Raw genomic sequence first — 22147 nt, 5'->3', positions numbered from 1 at the left:
TCTCCGGTAGCAGAAGGAAAGAATTCACACCTAACTCCAGACACAGTGAAAACAAAAGCCAAGCACCGAGTGCTGAAGGAAATGTCTATCTATATCTTCTTGACAGGGAGTTGCCGTGCATGTTTCACAACGTGCTTGACAACATTAATATTCCACGTGTCTAGCACCTGTCATGCTCCATAGTCTTGCATGCTTCCCAACACACAGAAGCATTTCCTATTTGCCTGAAGTTCATGCTGCCAGTGGAATAAAACAAGCATTGGCAGCATCACTAGAATAATGATAGCAACACTTAAGCAATGAAACCTCGGACCACAGGAACACACTATATAATAACACGGGCATTGCCCAGACAGGAATTCACTCATGATTGACTGCCCATATACCACTGACGGCAATATGATTCGTATGGAGACCCCTAGGATGTTGACAAATGACGCAGGCACTGAAACCACCTGTGTAGTATGCATTCCTTACACCTGCTAGGTATGTAGAGAAGAGGACGAGGGAATGGTCATTCTGAGCCATTTATAGTAGGGCCAAGACCTCTAGGGGCGGGATATTGAAGAAAACAGGGTCGAGGAGATGACCCGCACAGTGTGTAAGCCCTGGAATCCATTTTGACAGTTGGCACACAGCCATGTCGCCTAAGAAGTTAGGGATATCGGGGCCAGGACCTCTAGGGGCGGGATATTGAAGAAAACAGGGTCGAGGAGATGACCCGCACAGTGTGTAAGCCCTGGAATCCATTTTGACAGTTGGCACACAGCCATGTCGCCTAAGAAGTTAGGGATATCGGGGTCGCTTTGGGTCTCCACATGGAGATTCAAATCCCCTATGATGGTGAAATTGGCTGTTTTGAGCGCCAGTGAAGTGACAGCATTTGCTAACACTGTAAGAGAGTAGGATCTGCTTCCTATGGTTACCCCCACTTTTTGCTGTGTTTCACTGGTTTTTCGACTTTAGTCTGGATGTGGCCCTGCTAATCAGGACCACAGCCTAGCTGTTCTCTCTCTAAATTGGTTACCTGTACATTAGGTACACTCCAGATTGGTTACTGGGTTACCCTTGTGAGTCCCTAGTATATCGTACCTTAGGTACCAAGGGCATAGGTACCCCAGAGTCCAACCAGGGGCTGAAGCATGTATTATGTCACTCCTGAGACATTGGTGCATTAGTGGGTGGCGTCGGTCGAGACTGCGTCCGTCGTCGGCATCGTGTTTGCCAGGATGATGTTGCGGTGTCTACTTAGACGTCGCACCTGCGCGCCGACATTCGTTCTTTCTTTTATTGCGCCAGCCAGCGCAGATAGTAATTTTTTGACTAAACCTTTTTCTACTTTTGTCGATGTCTTTTTTGAGTCTTCGACTCCTGATAGTGCAAGGGTTGTCCCATCGTCAGACTGGCTTCAAGCCTTGTGACTCTTGTCCCAAGTTGATGTTCGTCACAGATCTGTGCCTTTGGTGCCTGAAGCGCAAACATGACCCGAAGTCGTGCCCTTACTGCCGGGCCATGAATTTGAAATCTTTGCCGGAGCGATCCCGAAAGCTTTTGGAGGTCCAGCAGTCTGCTCTGCGTCGTTCGAGGTCCTGGTTGAGAGGAATGTCTCAAGACTGGTCGCGAAGCAACCACCACTCGTCATCAAAGTCTTGGCACTCCTCGGGTAAGTCGAAGCACAAGAAAAAGGCGAAGAAGCATCGTCACTCTTCGCCTTCTCCCCATCAGACGGCCGACGCAACTTGGGACCCGTAGCATCGTCCCTCCCTGGCCCCGTTCTTGGAGCCCGCTTCTGGGATGGCTCCACGCTTCCCTCCTTTTCCTGGAGCCGAAATGCCCCCTGCCCAGCTTTGAGCTTTCTACGAAGCACTTCACAGCATCTGTGGGCAGCTCGACTCCACTGGCGCGCCTTGGGGCCCTGCGGACTTGGCTAGGGGCCCTAGGAATTCGATGCTGGCGCTAAGGCTTCACCACCGAGGGCCCCGAGGATCCAGGACTGGATCCGGATCGTTGCTTGTCGTACTCACGGTACCTTCCCTGGTGCCGATTCCAGTGATGATGCCCCCGACGCCGGTTGTGCCCTCAACCGGCGTTGACCCAAGCCTCACCCCCGAATTGGACACGGAGCTGGATCCACGTCGGTTCCAGCCACGAAGGGCACTTTTGTACCGCTGTTCATCCCTGGCGTTCCCTTTCGCCCTGAGTGGCAGCCTGAGGAGCGTGAGTAAGACCCTTTAGCCAATCAGCTTGAGGAATCGCACTGGCGAGAGGAACTGGGTGATGCCAGGGGTTTGGAAACCTCCCCGGACCTTGGCATGCTCTCTCCCCTACCGAGGGAGCTTCGACGTGGTGGTGTTGCGTAGGGCGACTGAGAACTTAGGTCTGGCGCTTTCTACGGTGGCAGTCAGGACTATCCTCTTGACAGATGTACTTCAACCGACAGCGGCCTCTTCGGAGCCCCTGCTGCCTTTTTGTGAAACCCTCACTGACATCCTTCGGGGCACTTGGTCCAAGCCCAACACAGAGGCTCCTGTGGATAGGATGCCCGTCACCACCACCCGGCCCCAGGTGACCCACTTTTCCTCTCCCAACACCCTACCCCCAAGAGCTTGGTGGTCCAAGCCTCGTCTTCCAAGGGTCCATTCCCCACTGCACCCCCAGATAGGGAATCCAAGAAGCTGGACCACTTTGGGAAGTAGATGTTTTCTTCTGCCAGCTTAGCGCTGTGGTCGGTGAACACTGCCTGCCTCTTGGGTCACTATTCCCATATGGTGTGGGATACGGTTGCACAAGTGCTGCCACAGTGCCCAGAGGAGGCCCAGGCAGTTCTTACCCACGCAGTGGAAGAGGGTCGAGACACAGCTAAGTTGACCATTCGGTGTGGGCTGGATACCGCAGACTCTCTGGCAGAACAGTTTTCACGTCGGAAGCCTTGAGGCACCATACCTGGTTAAGAACATCTGGTGTCTCTGGGCATGTTCAATCCACCCTTTTGGACATGCCCTTTGAGGACCTGTAAGGTGAGAAGGCGGACTCAGCGTTCAAGTGCTTCAAGGATTCTAGGTCTATGGCTAGGTCCTTGGGCCTCTCAGCAACCTCTCACCCCACACAGTCTGCCTTTCATGTCTACGGAAGGAGTGCCCCACCAGGTTCCTCCTCATCGGACCACACGGCAGCTCAAGCTACCCAGACTCTGTGTAGCCGTGGCCGTGGGACCCAGCGATGTGTGCCTGGAGGCCAGCGGGTGGGCCAGTCTACCCATTACCCCCCTGCTGCTGCCTCCAAACCCTTCTAGTCTGACCTTTCAAGGCCACCAGTTGCCAGTGGGCGGCAGGATCCGCCATCACCTCCGCCACTGGCAAAACATCACGTCAGACAGGTGAATTTTGCAGATAGTCCAAAGGGGCTACTCCTCCTCCTCCGAGACTGCTCCTCCCTCCATGCCACCTGCACTCCATCGCATGTTGGAGGGTCACTTGGCCCTTCACCGCCAGGAAGTTGCAGCTCTCTTGGCCAAGGGAGCTATCAAAAGGGTCCCTGTGCCAGAAGTAGGCCGTGGTTGCTACTCCCACTACTTTCTGGTACCCAAGAAAGACAAAGACGTGTGTCCCATCTTAGACCTCAGGGCCCTCTACCACATTCTCCGGAAGTAGAAGTTCAAGATGCTCCCATTGGCTCAGGTCCTGTCTGCCCTCGACCCCGGAGAGTGGATGGTGGCGCTGGACTTGCAGGACGCTTATTTTCACATCCCTGTCCTGCTAGCCAACAGGCACTACCTATGGTTAATGGTAGGCCATGAGCATTTTCAGTTTACCGTGCTCCCTTTTGGCCTTACCAGTGCCCCTCGGTGTTCACGAAAAAGATGGCGGTGGTTGCAGCTCATCTGTGCAGATCAGGAGTTCCAGTCTACCCTATCTTAACGACTGGTTGTTGAAGGCAGGCTCCCCCCAGACTGTCTTCTACCACCTCCAGACTACGGGGGCATCCTGCACTCGCTGAGGTTCACTATCACCGTGCCAAAGTAACACCAGATTCCCTCTCAGAAGCTCGTTTTCATCAGAGCAGTTCTGAATACAGCACCGTTTCGGGCTTATCCTCCTTAGCAGCCAGTCTGGGATTCTCAGGCTATGATACCGATGTTTCAGCCTCTATCCATGATTTCGGTGAGACTGACCTTGAGGATGCTGGACCTCATGGCCTCCTGTATCCTGCTGGTGGATCATGCCAGGTGGCATATGTAGGCTCTACAGTTGGATCTGCAGTCCTGGTAGGCGCAGCATCAGGGGAATCTTTACTATTTCGTCCAGGTCTCGGACGGGACGGCACGTCTATTGCAGTGGTGGCTCAGGAACCAGGATTGGGTCAGCAGCAGATGCATCTCCCTTCCCCAACCAGAGTTAACAGTAGTGACGGATGCGTCACTCCTGGGATGGGGCGGCCAATTGAGAGAGGCGGCGGTCAGGGGTCTCTGGTCTTCAGCAAAGTCCGGTCTCCACATCAACCTTTTGGAGCTCTGGGCAACCAGTCTTGCACTGAAGGCATTCCTTCCTTCTGTAAAAGGAAGAGTAGTGCAGGTGTTTACAAACAACACCACTGCCATGTGGTACTGCAACAATCAGGGCGTGGTGGGGTCGTGGACCCTATGTCAGAAGGCACTTCTCCTCTGGATATGGCTGGAACGTCAGGGTGTATCCGTGGTGGTTCAACACCTGGCAGGTTCCCTGAATGCCAGAGCAGACAAACTCAGCCGCTGGTGCATGATGGATCACAAATGGCGTCTTCACTTGTAGGTGGTTCAGGGTCACTTTCAGCAGTGGGAAGAGCCTTGGTTAGATCTGTACGCCACCAAAGAGTACGCTCAATGTCAGCAGTTCAGAGCGTTGGAGTATCCAAGGTGACGCTCGCTCGGCAATGCTTTTCGTTGCGAGAGGAGCTGCGGCCTCCTATACGCCTTTCCACCTGTACCACTTCTGCCCAGAATGCTGAAGAAGATCAAGAGTGACCAGACCCAAGCCACTCTTGCTGCTCCGGACTGGGCAGGACGAGTCTGGTACCCCGAGCTCTTGAGCATGGCCATCAATCAATCTTTGGCTGTTCAGTTCTCCATGACTTTCTGGTGTGAACTTGTTTCGCAGATCCACTACCGGGGTTGGTATTGCTGGGGTATCTATTCTAAGGTGAGGAATCCATAACTAATTGTCTCTTTCAGATGAACGAGTAACTTACTTTCGGTAATGATATATCTGTAAGACACATAGATTAGTTATGGATTCCTCAATGCCCCACCCAATCCTCCCAGTTCTGCAAACTGACTTCTAGGGTAAGGGACTCTCTTTCAGGGCCATAGTTTTTGTGCCCCACTGGTCAGTGTCTTGCATGGCTCTGCGCTTCTGGCGTGGAATGTCAATGAAAGACCTGACGTCAGCACGCAAGGCAGGCGTCTAAATAGATACCGTGGCGTCATTTTGTCGACCACGACTCCAACGACGAACGGTGAGTCGACCGACGCCACCTGTTGACACGCAGAGGTACTGCTGAGGAAAAAACTCTCCAGATCCGGTCTGACGCCTGGCGGTAATTCTAACGTGAGGAATCCATAAATATTCTATGTCTCTTACAGATATATTGTTATCGAAGGTAAGTAACTTGTTCGGTAAGTGAGTCTATTGTCCCAAGTAAGGAATCTGCAAATATAGTCCTATCCATCAAAAAGATTGTTACTGAAGATAAGTAACTTCTTCACTTGGGTGGCACCTGATTGAATTCAAGGACATTTTAGGTGATCCAACATTCTGCAAGAGAGAGACAGTCTTTCTGCAAGGCAAACGTGTGCAACTAGCTAAATGCATGTAAAAGTGCAAGTGCTCTTTAAAAAAATTAGGCCGACCACATGCTTTTTTTATGTTGTCAGATCAGATGCATCTTATTTAATGTGTGTAAATGTTTATAGTTTTGTGAATGTCAAGTCTTTACTTCCTGTGTCGTATTTCACTTACCTAAAGTATAACATATGTGCATTTTTCTTGTTTTTTCCAACAGAGTTGATGTAGAAGAACTGAAAAATACCAGCCTTTTTAGGAAGTGGTGCGTCACACCAATTTTGGGATTCATAGAGAATTCTTTGTATGATAGCACGTTGCTACACAGTTTATTTGTCTTTCTTCTGCAAATTTTTAATTCCTGTTCAAAGGTGGCGGACATGCTCCTTGAGAATGGTTTGGTATATGTACTATGTAATACCATAGCAGCTTTAAATGGACTGGTGAAAAGGTGAGCCTTGAGATTTTGTTTTTAAATGTGTATAATTTTAAGTATATATGCAAGTTGAAGTTTATTCTCTGTTTATTTTAAGTCTGCTGATAAAGACTGTGCTGTTTAAAAATTAATTGAGCAAAGCTTTAACTTCTATTAATTAGTGGGAATAAAATGGATCTAAATTTTTAATTAAAAAATTGTTATAATCTGATAAAGATTTCTAGCTGCATATTCCTTACCTTTGAATTCCCCAGGTGTCAGCCTGGAGCCAGAAACTTTTGCTGAGCAATACCCCTTGCACGCTGCTTCAGGTGTCTCCATTCGGCTCCACGTGATGTCGTCGGCATCAGTAGCATTGGTTATGACACTGTGGTGCCTATATAGGCGTCACCCAGGCACTCGGATGTCGGTTCTTTTCTTTTTCACGCCAGTAAAAGCGTTGATCGGGGAAGAGATACCCCTCTGCCGCTTTTGTGGCAGGTTTTATCTCGATTTTTGTCGAATTCAGAGAATTTTTTCCACTTTCTGTGTGAGGGATGTCTTTGAGGAAGACATTTTTTAAGCCGTGCGGTGCTTGCCACTGCATGATGTCGGCTATCGATTCCCCACCTCGTCTATCTCTGGTGTCTTGAGAGCGACCATGATTTGAAGTCGCGCTCGCACTTCAGGTCCTTGGCTCCAAAGGGCTTGAGGGAGCGAGCAATTAAGCTCCTTGTGGTCCGGCAGTCGACACCGACCAGCGAGACTTCATGGAGGTCTTGGTCCCGATTAAAAAAGAGGAGGTTGGGGACTGCTCCCGAAGCCCTAAGTCCTCTTCATCCCACTCGAGGTCCTCAGGACACTTGGGGAAGAGGCATAAGAAGAGGAGGAGGTCCGAGGGGACTTCACCTTTACCTCAGTCGCCGTCTGTCGTCGAGACAGGTAAGGAGCACCGACGCTGTAGGCTCTTTCCGGTAGCCAGAGCTACTCCCGCTCAAATTAAAGAATTGTGCAACGCCAATACACCTTATTTGAGCGAGCAACCCTGGTGAGTCTTCAGGCCCCGTGGAGTCAGAAGGGTCCCCATCAGGTTCAACGCTGTCGGCTCTGGACACGCCACCGATGAAGCCTCAAGGATCGGATCCCTGGTCCGGGTCGACATCGGTCGTGCAATCGCGACCTTCCCCGGTGTCGGACCCAAAGTCGGTACCCCAACCTCATCTCCGATGACAAGGAGCCGGAACGACGTCGCTCGACGCAGATTCCAGCGCCGATTGAACCCAGAGGTTCTCTGTTGTCGCCTGAGCTTTTTGAGAGCGTGCTAGGCTCAGGAGAGGAATGGGAGGGGTCTCTAGACCTTCTGGAACACCAGGATGTCTCTGAGGAGAATTTGGACTGGTATGGGAAACTTGGAGAGGCCAGTGGACTAGACACCTCCCTAGATACAAGCATGCTGTCTCCGCCAACAGTGGCTAAAGAGGAGGGGGCATCCTATGCCATGGTGGTTGAAAAGGGCAGTTGATGTCCTTGGACTGAAGCTGCCCTCAGTGCAGGTCAGGACTAATCTCCTGACTGAGGTGCTTCAACCTGGGACTTCCACTTCCGAAACCCTTTTGCCCTTTAAGAAAGCACTTACATACGTCCTTCTAGGTATGTGGTCCAAGCCTAGCACAGGGGCTCCTGTGAATAGGATGATTGCACATCGCCCAGCTCCAGGCAACCCTAAGTTCCTCAGCAAACACCTCACCCCAGAAAGTTTGGTGGTGTAAGCTTCTTCCTCCCAGGGTGCCTTTCCCTCCGGATAGGGAATCCAAGAGGTTGGATACATTTGGGAAGAAATTATTTTCTTCCACCAGCCTGGCATTGGGGTTGGTGAATACTGCATGCTTATTGGGCCATTTATTACATTCCTTTTACGGAGACGATTGTGAAAATGCTGCCACAGGTCCTGGAGGAGGCCTGGGCTGTGCTCTCATGCGGTCAAAAATGGGAGAGATGCAACCAAATTCACCCTGCGGTGTGGTTTAGATATGACCGATGCACTGGATAGGTCAATTTAATCTACAGTGGCATTGAGGCGCCACGCCTGGCTTTGAATAACTGGCTTCTCGGGGGATGTCTAGGCTAATCTGATGGGCATAACCTTTGATGGAACCTGCCTTTTTGGGGAAAAGGCAGACTCGGCCCTGGTCAGGTTCAAGGACTCTCGAGCTATGGCCAGATCTGTGGGCCTCTCCTTTACTCCTCATGGCCAGTCTTCTTTCACCCCTTTCGTGGCAACTGAAGGGGTTTCAAGCTGGGTCAGCTGGGTCCCAGTCACCCTCCTGTGCAGACTGCCCAAGGTGCGACCCTCATCCTGGTGATGATGTAGGCGCCTAAAGTGGACAAGATTAGTAGAAATGCCAGAATCCCTGGCTAACATCACCAAGAAAATAGATAATGCCTTGCTAGAACTAGAGTCCTCCACGGCTACAAACGCAGCACTAGAGCTTACTACTGAGATTCATAATGAATTCTTTACCCTGCTGCGCTCACATTTCTCTAAGCGTTGCAAGCCAAATAAGCCAACAAAGAAGAAAGCCTGCTCCTGGTTTAACAAGGAATGCAGGCAGGCTAGAGAATTACTCAGGCAGGCAATTAAAAAGTGGGAGCCTGCTGCAGTCCGAGCAGCCAGACAAGTCTATAAGAGCAAAAACATGAAAAAGAGGGCCAACGGGATTAATTAAAGACTCCCGGACTCAATCCCCTACTTCAATTTGTCATTCACACAAAAGAGTCTGAAGTCTATAAACAGGAGTGTTCCTCAATATATGAGCACTCCAAATCTCAAGTACTCAAAAACTAAAGCACAACAGATAAACTAAAGGTTTAGATAGAGAGTAGATTTGAAATGCAGAAAAGACGGTCAATAATTGGATGACCTCAAGGAGAAAACAGGAGAAAGCCTCCGCAAGGGATCATTGGTGTCCCATCATTACACAATGCGTGTCCAGTGTCATCATCTGGGATGCCAACCAACTATACTTCACCTTGCCTCCAACCAGGAGGAGGATAGAAGAAAATAGTTGTATCCTCTTTGAAGAGTTCTATATAAAAAAAAATAGTGTAAGAGGACAAGACTCACTTAAGTGAATAGTGCAGTGCAAAAAAGAAAAACAAAATGTGAATTAAAAAAGGATAAACATCGGAGTCAAAGAGTGTCAGTGATTCTCACAAGTATAGCCTCACAGATGTCCTCCTATCTAAAAACAGTGAAAGAAAAAGATCAAGAGCAGTTGAAATGTAGTACTGCTCTTATGATCGGCATGTTTCAGCTTATGGGGCAAATACTCCCTAGCTTTCTTCAGGACCTTAATGCTTCGGAGAAGCTTTGTCACTGTCACCAAGTCATACTTTGTACATACTGTTTGATAAGTTCACAAATCGAGTGATCCATTTTCAAATCCTCCATGTGGACATGATGTATCTGACATCTGGAAGAAATTGAGGAAAGAAGAAAAAAGCTGTATCTCTTGTCTAACAAACTAAAAAAACACATTCAATGAATATTGTTAGCAATGGTAAACTTTCCAATGCACCATGAGGACTAGGTCTCACCTCTCTTGGCACCAGCGTATGTCAAAGAGGCCCCGCTCTGCGGAAGAGATAGTCCAAAATGCAGGGAAAGTGCATATAATTATCACAAAGAAGAAACCATTGGTTCGAGGCATGTGGGCTGCTGAATTCATATCTGTGCCTAGTGTTGGGTCCGGATGATTGCACATTCTTGTCCTGGAAGAGTCTTCAAAGTATCACGAGATAGGTGGCTCCTCCCTCGGACTACAGTGCGCATGGGCATCCTCTCCATCCTCAGATTTTAACAGTAATGCCTGTAACTCATATATGTCTAATATCGGGGATTACTTCAAACTGTTGTTCAATAGTGCGTGAATATTCCTAACCTAACACATGGCAGGTCGGCGGTCTAGCATATAAAACTTGAATTCAATAATTGTCTGTCTATCATGAAAGAATAAAAAGGTAAATATTGATGTGGTCAGCATTGCCAAATTCAAACATAACCTTTGTCTTGTGTCTTTGATTATCACCATTATAAAACATAATGTCTAGCTCAATTGAAAAGACATTTGAGTTCTTTTATTTTGACTCACATAGAAAAATGTATATATGTGCAGGCTTTTCTCTGCCTTAGAACATTATATATACATTCATATATACCTTTCCTAACGGTTAAAATCTACCACATCTCAAGTGAAAAAGCGCTGCTTGTCTAATGGCAGACACGCTATCAATATCATGCAGGATTGACATCAGCACTTATACGAGGCTCTGAGTAGCAGTTAAATTGCACTGCATACTGAGTTCTATAACAAACAGCCCTAGCATATCAGGCACGATTGACGTCAGCATTTATACGAGGCTCAGAGTAGCAGTTAAGTTACACTGCATGCTGAGTTCTATAACAAACAGCCTTAGCAATGCCAAACACGCTATCAACATTTGATAGCCATTCAGGGCCAAGTTTGCCATCCCGACCCAGCTTCTCTACACTTAGCGGCTTGGAACCTGAGCACTATGAATTTCTGAATTTGGACATTCCTCAGGATGGTAGAGAGGTCTTAGCAAAAGCAAGAGCACCTTCAACTGTGAAGACATACAAACTCAAATGGAAAAGATAGTGCGAAGAGATTGGGTCTGAGTAGAGGACAGGAAGAAATGGCGCTCTAGCATGTGCGATTCTAGGTTAGATTCATAAATACAAAAGTATAGCGGCGCAGACAGGTCAGGGGAACAAACCCAAACAAAACAGCCCCTGTATAGGTAAGGGCACAGGTCCCCTACCCCAACAATAGAAACATAGGTCCTGTGCACACGTTTAGAGTGAAAGGTTCTTATGTAAAAACCAAACAGTTAGGTACAGTTCATAGAAAAGCGTAATAAAAGTCGAGATCCAGCGGTGTATGAAGCAAGATTTATAGTTCAGTCTTGATCAGTACATTCGAAATAATGCAAGCCGACACGTGTTTCGTCACATCGTGTGAAGATATGACTCTTCAGGGCTGAGAAGGACACAAAGTATGAAAATAATGAGCAAAAATAAATAAATGAAAAATAAAATTTAAATCATAAAAATATGAATGTATCTAACAGAAATTTACGAAAGACTGAATGCCTGAGTCTAATAGCCTATCCGTGAAAAAACGCGGGAAAAGACACCCTTAGTTGGTGGAAACCCCATGGTGAAAGAAAACATAATACTGTGACAAAGTCCTAAATGCAAACAAACCAAAAATCGTGTGTGGTGGTGCAATGCATATAGTGTCATAAAAAGGCACAATCAGAGTAACCTAGAAATGTTGCTGGTGTTTCTAAGAGAAGGCAGAAATCATAAGGTATAAAGGAGCAACGTAGACTCTGGGTAAAACAATACAGGGAGCTAAACATGAAAATTGAAAAATAAAATGAAATCAAAAAGCCATGTAGGATCGGACCGTGTTGTCTCTGATGCAGCTGTTTCCTAAAAGAAGACAAATGGATACTTATGCAACATGGCAAACAATCTTATGGTGTAAATATACCCGGAGAAGAAAACATCAAGCGATCAGTATCACACAGAAGGCTCAAAGTGGTAACCACCCAAAGGTCAGGATCGGTAAATATACTCAAATGATACATGGACGAAACATATAATAATAATAAAAGGTCGCTGTGTAGGTATGGTCTAACAAACGAACATAACGCAAACAAATGAAGCCACATGATTTGTAAATATAGACGAAAGAAATCAACATGCACGGTATGCCACATCATTAGTAGACAATTTAACTTGCACGGTGTGCCAAGACAATGAAGGTTTGAAAATTGATTGAAGCGCCTCGCTCTAGTCCGTAACAATATGCGAAAGGATATAAATGAGCTCGGGAATATAACAAAAACCGGGTCATAGCAAAATGTACTCAAGGTGGAACGGAAATCAAATAATGTCCAAAAACGTTCGTTGTATAAAAATGCCGCGAGAGGCATAAAACAAGTCAGTGGATAGAAAAAGAAAGAGAAAGAAAAAAGAAACGGGGAAGAACAATAGTATAGGCAAATTACCTTAGTTCTCTCTGTAGAGATGAGGGGGCTGAAAAGAAAGAGAAAAGGCACTTAGCCCAATGTACCCGGTAAGTGTGGGTAACTGACCAACACATGAATTGCACGGTGGTGCTTACCGCAGGTATGGCGGAAGTAAAGACCTCGTAGCGGTGTAGGGTAGGTGCAAGCAACGTAGAAAATGGTCTTGCTGCGCATAGAGTCCAAACGGAAACCCATATTTGAGGAACATCACACAGTGGCTCTGTTACATCGACGATGTCTGGTGCCTCTGGTCGGGTACAAGTGATGAGTTGGACCACTTTTTTGTGTGGCTGAATTGCAGACACCAAGACATTAAATTCTGCTATGCTAAGAGTCAGACTAAATTGACTTTTCTTTTTTTTTTTATAAATCTTTTTATTATTATAACACAAGAGGAGAAATATACATATCAGATGTCATAAACGAATACAACACAGCTGTGGACGGGCAAGTGAAGTGAAGAAATACCGTACAGTCAGAATCAGCAAAGAAATCAATACCAGCGTAAAGCAGAAGCAAAACAATTAGATAGCAATAACCGCAGGCACCCTCCCACAGCACCCGCCCACCAGGAGTACAGGATATACGAGGCAGACATATGACACCCAGATACGTCAGGCAAAAATCAGGAGAATACGCCACATCTCTTGTGAAGAAAGGAAAAGGGAAATAGAATGGTCATAGAAAATAACAAAGGAAAAAAAAATAAAAAAAAACCCCACCCTACACCCCTGCAGATGGCTACGACCTAACCCCACTAGCAGCGTGCCTGTCGCCCCCTAAACTACGCCCCAAGGAAGGGAAAAAGTTGGAGGAGGAGAATGTTGCAAAACGATACGAGCTCCCGGACTCCCATCCCCCCGCCAAAAGCAGACACCCCCCACCGTAGTGTTAAGCAAAGTTTAGCAAATCAAAAGACAGTCCGTAGGGGAGCCACAAACAGAAAAAGGACCATCCCGCCCGACCCCCGGCACTGCAGAGGCAGCAAATCCCTCCCCGAGCATATCAGACTAATAATCAGACAATCAGATTCACATCTGGCCCTCGCTCCCACAGATACCACCCAGCAAAGACAAAAGAAACAGTGCATCAAAGTCCAATCAAGTTCAGCCCAAACCCTCGCGATCCATCACGATGACCCCGTCCAGTACAAATAGGTCGCTGCGTTTCTCCACGCAGGCTCTGTCCAGCCGAACCGCCATCACAACAAGATTAATAGAAAATAGTAGAGTATCAAGATCAATTCGATAGGAGGGAAAACAGGATAGACGGCCACAAAGTCCAAAAGTCAAAGCAAATCCACTGCCCTCCAGCGAAAAATCAGCAAAGCGGTTTTGATCACTCACAAAAAGAGGCAAAGGTGTAGTCCGACAGACGTTGGAGAAGTCACAATGGCTTACAAAGATAGTCACATCCATCTCGGGCGGGGTCGACATAGGGCTAAATAAACGTCCAGTTCTTTCGGGCTCGATAGCCGCCATCTTAGGGTCGCAGTAGATTTCCGTGTCTGTATCCTGCACAGGGTCCTCGATAACAATCAAGGCGTTCTCCGCGGAAGAAGTATCTCGGCTCTCCAGGAACAAGGGGCTGGAATCCGGTCCCAAGCCTATACGATCAACAATTATGATCATCTCCTGAAAGGTGGCGGTGAATCGTGTGTGGAGCTCCAAAATGGCGTCCATTACAGTGCGTAGCGACGGTGTAGTTTCAGCCCGCTCCATCGCCCCTCAATGAGCGACCGGGCGGGTGTCCGAACCTCGGAGGGCGGCTTCTCCAGGGCACAGGGCAGAAGCAATGTAGAAACCACCGTTAACACGTCCAAAGCACGATAGCAGTACCGTCGCCGCCCATGAGGAACCGAGCCCAGAAAACCCCGGGAGCTCAACGGGGCCCTCCGGGCAGCGGAACCCTGAACAAATAGTCGGTACAATAGGCCACCGTAGTTGCTGGGTAGAGCTGTCACCAAATCACCATCCATAACGGGAAAGGAAAAACGCCACTTCGGGAGACCGGAACCGCCCACGGTCCGCGGCCGATGTTGTTCAACTCCAACCCGGCCGGGTTAAAACTCGAGGCCCCGGCTTCAAATCTGGGGTAGGCCAAGAATGGCACACAACCTATCTTTGTCGTCCGAGCAGCTAGAAATTCCGGGATTGCACCTTTCGAATCAGGCGCAGTTCACCTGCACGGGAGTCCGGCGGGAAATCAGGATAGGAGTCAGGATTCATGAGCTTCTGGTGGAGGTCGGCGGAGCCGGGAGCTTATGCGGCCATCTTGGTTACGAGCGTAGCTCCTCCTAAATTGACTTTTCTTGATGTCGATTTGGCCCCGAGAGGAGGACTCCTTTCGGTGACATTACACCGTAAAGACACAGACAAAAACACAATTCTACACTTCGGGAGCTCACATCCCAAAAGTTTAAAAGAGAACCTTCTCTACGGCCAACTGCTACGTATTCGTAGGAGTTGTTCGTCCAAAGAAGACTTCGAATTACATGCAGGAGTTTTTTGTGACCAGATGCAAACAAGAGGGTACCCTAAAAGATGCTTAAGCATGCCAGAAAACGGGCATGGTACATGCCAAGGGAGACATTATTGAAAAAGAAAGAGAAACCTGTGTTGGACAGATTAGTCTGTGTGTCCACATTTGGACCAGAGACAAACAAGCTCAAACAGATAATAATGCGAAATTGGCACCTATTAGAGAACATGGAGGTGAAATTCACGCGACCATTGCTCGCGATGAAAAAGAGCAGAAGTATCGGTCAGGAATTTGTAAGAGCAGACATTTTTACTAGGGAAGCGAAAAAAAATTTACTCTCACAATGGGGAATGAAACCGGTAGAGGGACACCACAAATGTGGGAAGTGCATTGCCTGTGACAATACCATAGAAGGAGCAGAATTCATACATCAAAATACTAAATGGAAACATTCAACCTTTACAAATTGTAGGACGAAAAATGTTGTATATGCTGTAGTCTGCCCGTGCCAAAAAATCTACATAGGTAAAACCAACCAACAAATCAACCAGAGAATAACCCAGCTTCGCTCCAGAATTAAAAAGAAAGTGTGTACAGCCCCTATGGTTGACCACTTCATAAGAGAGAGCCACTCTGAACATGATTTTAAATGGACAGTATTACTGTCGGTGAATGCATCTAAAATCACCGCAGATATAGATTCCATTTTATTGGCCAAAGAGGCATATTTGATAATGAAATTTAACAGTGTCCTAACAGGCCTCAATGAAATGTCTGAGCTGTCAAGAGTTTAATAAATTCTGAGAGTATGTTTAAATGTTAAATGTCGTATACTTGTAAAGCGCACAGCTGCCCCAGCAAAGGGGCGTCCCGGCGCTGTATACCGCTGGGGAACCCATCCTGGCTTTCCCTGTGAGATGGACCCTACTGGGCATCTCCAAGGTGAAGACAAGCATCCCCGGCGCTGATGGGGCCGTAAGTAGAGATTAAGCAAGCTATTGCCCAGAGTTGCTGAGTGGGACTCATGGTTGCAGTAGGCACCGAGGCAAGAATTATCGATTCCGCTGACCATGGCCCAAGACCCTGCCGCGTCAGGAATCGAACCCTGGTCCCAGGCCGATCTCTGCTTCCGGGTCTGCCGCCTCTAACCAGTGAGCGACACCACTCCACGTTTATGGACCGAAATACTGTAAGAACAGCTTGTGAGAGTGTTCACTAAAGAAAGTTTGGTTCACAACTCCCCTGCTCAATTAAGACAGCTGGTCAGCTTTAGCACGCTAGACACAAATGCAGAAAATGACACAAAATGCCCTCAAGAAAAGCTGTCATCCATACTAAATTCACATAATTATGTATCAATATTGATGGTAATTGGCGCATACAGACAAGGTGATACTGACGGTGGCATTTCACTGAATACGTCACACAAATATTGAATATGTATTACGGATCACATATAGAGAATGATTTCCCACATCTCGTATGAGGGACTACATTTCCCAGCAATCACAGAGGCGGCGCCTTTTGACAACAGGAAATTAATTTAAATACATCTGGGTAGCCAAGGCTGTGCGCGACAACCCGACATTGTTGCTTAGTGGTGGCGGGAGAAAGTTACAGTGATCTCTGGATCAAAGGAGAGTTTTACCGGTAAAGGTGAGACTCGCTGTGAGGGCAGCGTCCCCGTGTGTGTGCGCGTAGGCAGTGAACGTGGTATTAATGCGGCTGTCCTTACCCGCAGAGTATTTGAATGTAGAAAAAGACGGTATAGAAGAACTGGGTCGCCTTCAGAAGTTTCGAAGGATCAGACCGGTATGATGATAAAATGGAAAGTTAGTTTAAGATGAAATTACGAAGAGGAAGGCATCGTTTAATATACGATTGGTTCCCCCTTACAGAGTTTACCGCGAGGGAAATCACACACATAGAAGAACGAGATAAGCACGCTCAGAAGGTATGTTTTATGCTGTAATAACGTAAGGACTGCCTTACACTTGTAACGGGAGGTACGTTATAGGTTACCGTGATAATTGGTTGGTCTCTTGTAGATAAACCGCAGTTTGGTCGCCACTCGAAAATTGGAGCCACAAAAGCTCTTTTAGCAAAAACCACCAATAATGTATGAGTTATGGGCTAACAAATAAGGTAGAGATTTCCTTAGATAGGTGGGGGCACTAGTAGTGATGAGTATTTATTTTTTGTTTTATAGATTGCTTCAATATGCTAGCAATAAGAAGCCCTGATGAAAGCCCGCAAAGGAATTTAAATGTGGCTAGAAACGCGTTGGCATATTCTTTAATGACATCAATTAATTGAATTGTCAAATCAGGCCATTCGCATTGAATGAGTTGGCAAATATCTGTTATCTGCTTCTTTATTGAGTGATATATATAGCAACATTTTTCTTTGAATTGAAAAGAATTTGATTACACATGCATGAGTTATTCGTGCAGTTTTTAACATATTGTGCAATTTTGATCGTATGTTTGTCATTTAACAACAATTGAATTTTGTCCAATGTCATGTTTATTTGTTGATTTAATTAATGTAGATTGTGGTATAACTTTTATGATCTTCTGGAAATAAGAGAGTTTCCCTTATGAAGTCATCCAAAACAATTAAAGGAAAAAAAAGAGGGTAAATAAATAACCCTAACCACAAAAGGCATATAGTGTGGTTTTTTGTAAATCAAGAAGTTGGATCCCAGGTATTTCCCCCCGTTTTGCATATTGATTATTGGCCCTACCTGGTTCCTGTCATTTGGGCCTGACCCCTTTCTGGATTTCTTGTGGAAGGAGACATTCAAGATGCGAACACTTGTTCAGGCCCTGTCTACATTAGACCCTGGAAACTAGATGGTAGTGTTGGACCTGCAGGACACCTATTTTCACATCCCCATTCTGCAGGTCCATCAGTGTTACTTTCAGTTCACAATGGGCCATGAAAATGTCCAGTTTACTATTCTCCCCTTTAGCCTCACCAGTGCTTCTTCTGTGTTCGCAAATGTAATGGTGGTGGTTGCAGCACATCTGCGGAGGTCATGGGTCCTAGTATTCCCCAACCTCGATGACTGGCTGCTGAAGGAAGGCTCGCCCCATGCAGGTGTCACCTGCCTCCAAACTATGGCGGACCTGCATTCGCTGGGTTTCACTATCAACTCGCTGACATTACACCTTACTCCTCAGAAGCTCCCTTTATTCGGAGCCAATCTGGATGCGCTGCAATTGAGTGCCCAACTTCCAGCATGGAGAGTCCATGACAGTCAGGCTATGACCCCGATGTTACAACCTTTGTCCTGTATTTTGGTGTGACTGACTCTCAGGCTGCTGGGGCTGATGGCCCCCTGCATCCTCTTTGTGAAGTAACCTCCATGGCATATAAGGGCTCTGCAGTGGGAACTGAAATCCCAGTGGGTGCAGAATCAGGGGGAATCTCTCCGAACTGATTCAGATTTTGAAGGAAACTTCAAAAGATCTGTAGTGGAGACTAACAGACTGTGTTTGGGCCAGCAGCAGACCCCTCTCCCTTTCCCACCCAGAGCTGACGGTGGTGACTGATGCATCACTTCTGGGCTGGGGCAGCCATCTGGGGTATGTGGAGATCAGAGACCTCTGGTGTCTGGCCGAGACTCAGCTTTTTATCAACCATCAGGGGCTCAGGCTGATTTGTTTTGCATTGAACGCTTTCCTATCTTCTTTCAAAGGGAAGCTGATCTAGGTGTTTACAGACTTTACCGTCATATGGTACTCCAACCAGCAGGGTTTCTTTTCCAACTTGTTCAGGTGATCCCAGAGGAAGTGAAGCACTCTTCCACATTTGGCCATGCATAACCCCCTTATAGTGATTTTCTTTTTAAAAAGTTTGTTTATTGAATTTTGTCAATGATACAGTATAATGCAATCAAGGATACTTGTACGTTCAATTTAAACAACATTTTCCCCAACTGGGGGAACTAACCCCCCACCCCTCCACCCAACCCTGGCATTTCGTAGATAGTCCAATTAAACATGTTCCTAGTTACGTAGTGTACATATACATTCTGAATCTTGTACATTACAGAGTAGTGCTAGACTGACGTATATCCAGGGATCTTATATTTCAGTGGGTTAGTCTTAGTATCACTGAGCTTACCACAATGAAGACATATATTACAACCATGTGGACTGACTGTCGCGGATATCATTTTCTCGTTTCTACGTTAGTATGCTGAGTGATAGTGTTCCGTCCATTATCCTGAGGGGGGTGGTCTCACGGGTATCGGCACCTTCTTGTGCCTCTGTGTCAGTGTCTGTTGAGTCTGTTATGGATAGGAGGTATGTTAGCAGCTCCATATATCTCTGGGCCCAGAGGTGAGTGGGAGTAGTTCGGCATAGCTGAGTGATTGGTCCTGCCATGTGGTGAGATCTTGCACCCATCCTTTGAATTAGGGGGCTCGTCCTCTTCCCCACCTGCAAGCTACCCTACATTTTGCAATGAGGAGGCCCAGGGCCAGGAACTTTTTATGTACAGTGTCAACATTGCGTGTGTATCCTAGTACGGCTGTGGCCGGTGATGGTTGCAATGGCGTATCTATCATTTGTGCCATCCCAGTAAAGACCTGTTGCCAATACTCCTGAATGGTCGGGCACAACCAGGCCAGGTGTAGAAGATCCGCTCCCTCCCCCCTGCATCTAGCACATCTATAATCCTCCCTAAGCCTATACTTATGGAGCTTGGTCGGGGTGAAATATAGCCTGTGTATAAACTTATTGTGGATGAGCCGTTAGAGCCTCTGTCTGCTTACAGCTAAATTACCATTGCTCGTCTGTTAGTTGCCCCCCCTAAGTCAGTGTCCCACTCCGTGCGGGCCTTCAGGGTACGGGGTTTCAGTGCTTTTTGCGTATGGTGGTAGATGAGTGAGGTAACATGTTGGGTGGTTCCGACTGCAGAAGTGCGTGTAGCGGTGATAGTGTGGGTGGCTCTAGGGGAAATGCCCGTGTGGCGGCATTCACGTTTTGCCGGAGCAATACAAACATAAACAGTTCCATGGTGGTGGGTATGTGTGCGCCGAAAAACTGCTCCGTGGATCGGAAGGTACCCTTAACATATAGGACCCCCCACTTAATAAACTGCAGTCTTTCTAGCATTGAACGACGTTGCTTCTCGTATGTGACCAGTAGGGACTCACACATTCCATGTGATGCATTTACATTGTGCATGTGGATTGTCTTGCGTGTTATAGTTCACACCAGACGGACCTACAGACTGATAATGGGACAACTGGTGTGTGTGTGGTGTGAGGTGGGTAGTAATTTACTCGATGCGGAGTGTAGGGTGCTGCCAAGTAATCAAAGTACATGTTTCTATAACAATTTTCAATATCAAATTTGCCCTCCCCATCCACTCTGGCGGCCTCATCATGCTAGTAATTCAATCCCATCTCTCAGTAAGGTAACAAGAACGTCACTTGGGCAGTGGGAAAACCGTTTATAAGGTAATGAACAACAGAGGGTAACCAGCAGGATGCGTACAGGGAGGCGGTGTGGTCCTACTCGACATGTGGAGGATGTCAAAGGGGCCTTTATTATTCTATCCCTTTCGGCCAGCTGGGCATCTAGACCAGAGCCCCAAAGTCAGGTCATGGTTATTAATAGAGTAAGATATGGGGGGAGCCACCATAACTTGAATCTAGACAGTAGAGAAGGCGGCAGGAGGTCGTTTGTCATAGGTTGACGCACCAGGTTCAGTTACTCTGAATCTTTCCAGAGAGTTCTAGATCAAGAGAACAATCATCCTTGCCCACCCAGGCAGGCAGTCTCTGTGACAATTTTGAGGCTTGTTGTGGAATGTTGAAGATGTGCTGTTTGCCTGCAACAGTGAACTAAAGCCAGATAGAGCATAGCGTAGGGGATGTCTAACTTCTGTAGTTTCTGCTTGACAGGAAGAAATCTGAGCCGTGTCTCCTGGACAGCTGCCATGAAGTCCAGAAATAATGAGGTAGCATGGCTGTCAAAAATCAAGGAGTGCTGCTCACAAGCCATAGGAAGAGTGGTATCCCGGTCCCAAAAGTCAGAAGGTGTGAAATTATTGGGTGGACAGATGCTCCCGGAGGAGGATGACTAGCCAGAGAGGGGTGTGCTCGCTCTACTATCAGCATATGTGAAAAATAGTCTGGCCCTCAGAGTCGTCAACATTTTTTCCACAGTCATCCAATCTGCCTGTGTTGGTTGGCTCGGGGACCCCTTGCATGCAGATATAATTGCACTTCGAGAGCACCTCTAGCTCCTCGTTTTCCATCGCTCTTACCTTCAGGACTTTTTCCATGTTGAGGAGGTGCGGCATGGAGTCTTCAACCCTTGATATGCGTTGTTCAGCTTCTTGTAAGTGGCTGTTGTGCCTTTCCAATTTATGTGTAATACTGTCTGTCCTGGTGCCAAATTATTCCATTTTGGATTAAATGGAGGTTAAGCTGCTCTGCATTGCCAGTACTAGAGCCTTCATGTCTCCAGAATCTGTGCTTGCTTCTGGGGGGGTCCGGGTTCATCTGGCCCAACTTCTACAGTGTCATCCCAGTGATGAGTCGGCTTGGATTCAAAGTCCAGCTTAGAATGGCGGGCATCTGATTTGCCCAACATTATGTGGCTTTCGACTGATTGAACGCTCTGCAGTATGTTTCATCCCAGGTGCCCAGTCAGTAGGAGTGTGGAAGATGGTGGTCCACCAGGAGAGCAGCAAATACTACTCACAATGTAATTATCCATTTCTACTGTAGACTGCTGTAAATATGAAACAAACGTAATATATACAAAGGCGTTATTCAAGAATGTGTTTCTTTACAGGATCTATTGTAGTTCTAGTGTTTCCCTTCCAGCCTCCCTGTAACGCTTTGCACTAGACTATGCTTTAGGATTCATGTAACTATTCAGTGGTACTGCTGTCTGCTAGAAGGAACTTCTCCATACTCACTTTCATCTTCCTGATCTTGGAACCTACCCTAAAGACCCTTGGTGTGGATCATAACTGCTGAATTTGTTGTGAACCTTAACTATTCAGTGTTAAAATAATTACTCAATTGGAGCTACTTCTGCAGCATTCAACTGCCTTCTGACATTTTCCTACACCAAGGATGCAAACTAGGCATCAGCAAGATGACCTATAAAGTGAGGATTCACTGTTGTAGAATAGCTATTATGTTCTCTCCTTTTCTGCAACTGTGACTGTTGATTAAACACAAATACATACATGAGGGGTATGGTCTTAAACGGCTTGCTAATCAAGGTGCTTGGATTCCAACATCTCTTCAACACTGGACACTGTCTAACCCTAGCTGGAGAAG

The 22147-nt window shown here is 47.0% G+C and overlaps 1 protein-coding gene across 2 annotated transcripts in view; it reads left to right on the top strand.

The window, feature by feature from the left end:
* LYST (lysosomal trafficking regulator) overlaps positions 1-22147 on the top strand; it is a 3192287-nt gene that overhangs the window by 1517491 nt on the left and 1652649 nt on the right. For both annotated transcript variants that reach the window (XM_078648813.1, XM_078648812.1), the window contains one exon: positions 6037-6267. In XM_078648813.1, coding sequence (XP_078504939.1) covers positions 6037-6267 — 231 coding nt within the window. The remainder of the gene's footprint in view (positions 1-6036; positions 6268-22147) is intronic.

This window comes from Lissotriton helveticus, chromosome 6 (genome assembly GCF_964261635.1).
Source record: "Lissotriton helveticus chromosome 6, aLisHel1.1, whole genome shotgun sequence".
NCBI lineage: Eukaryota > Metazoa > Chordata > Amphibia > Caudata > Salamandridae > Lissotriton > Lissotriton helveticus.
The sequence above is the reverse complement of the archived record's forward strand: the minus strand, read 5'-3'. Positions and strand labels throughout refer to the sequence as shown.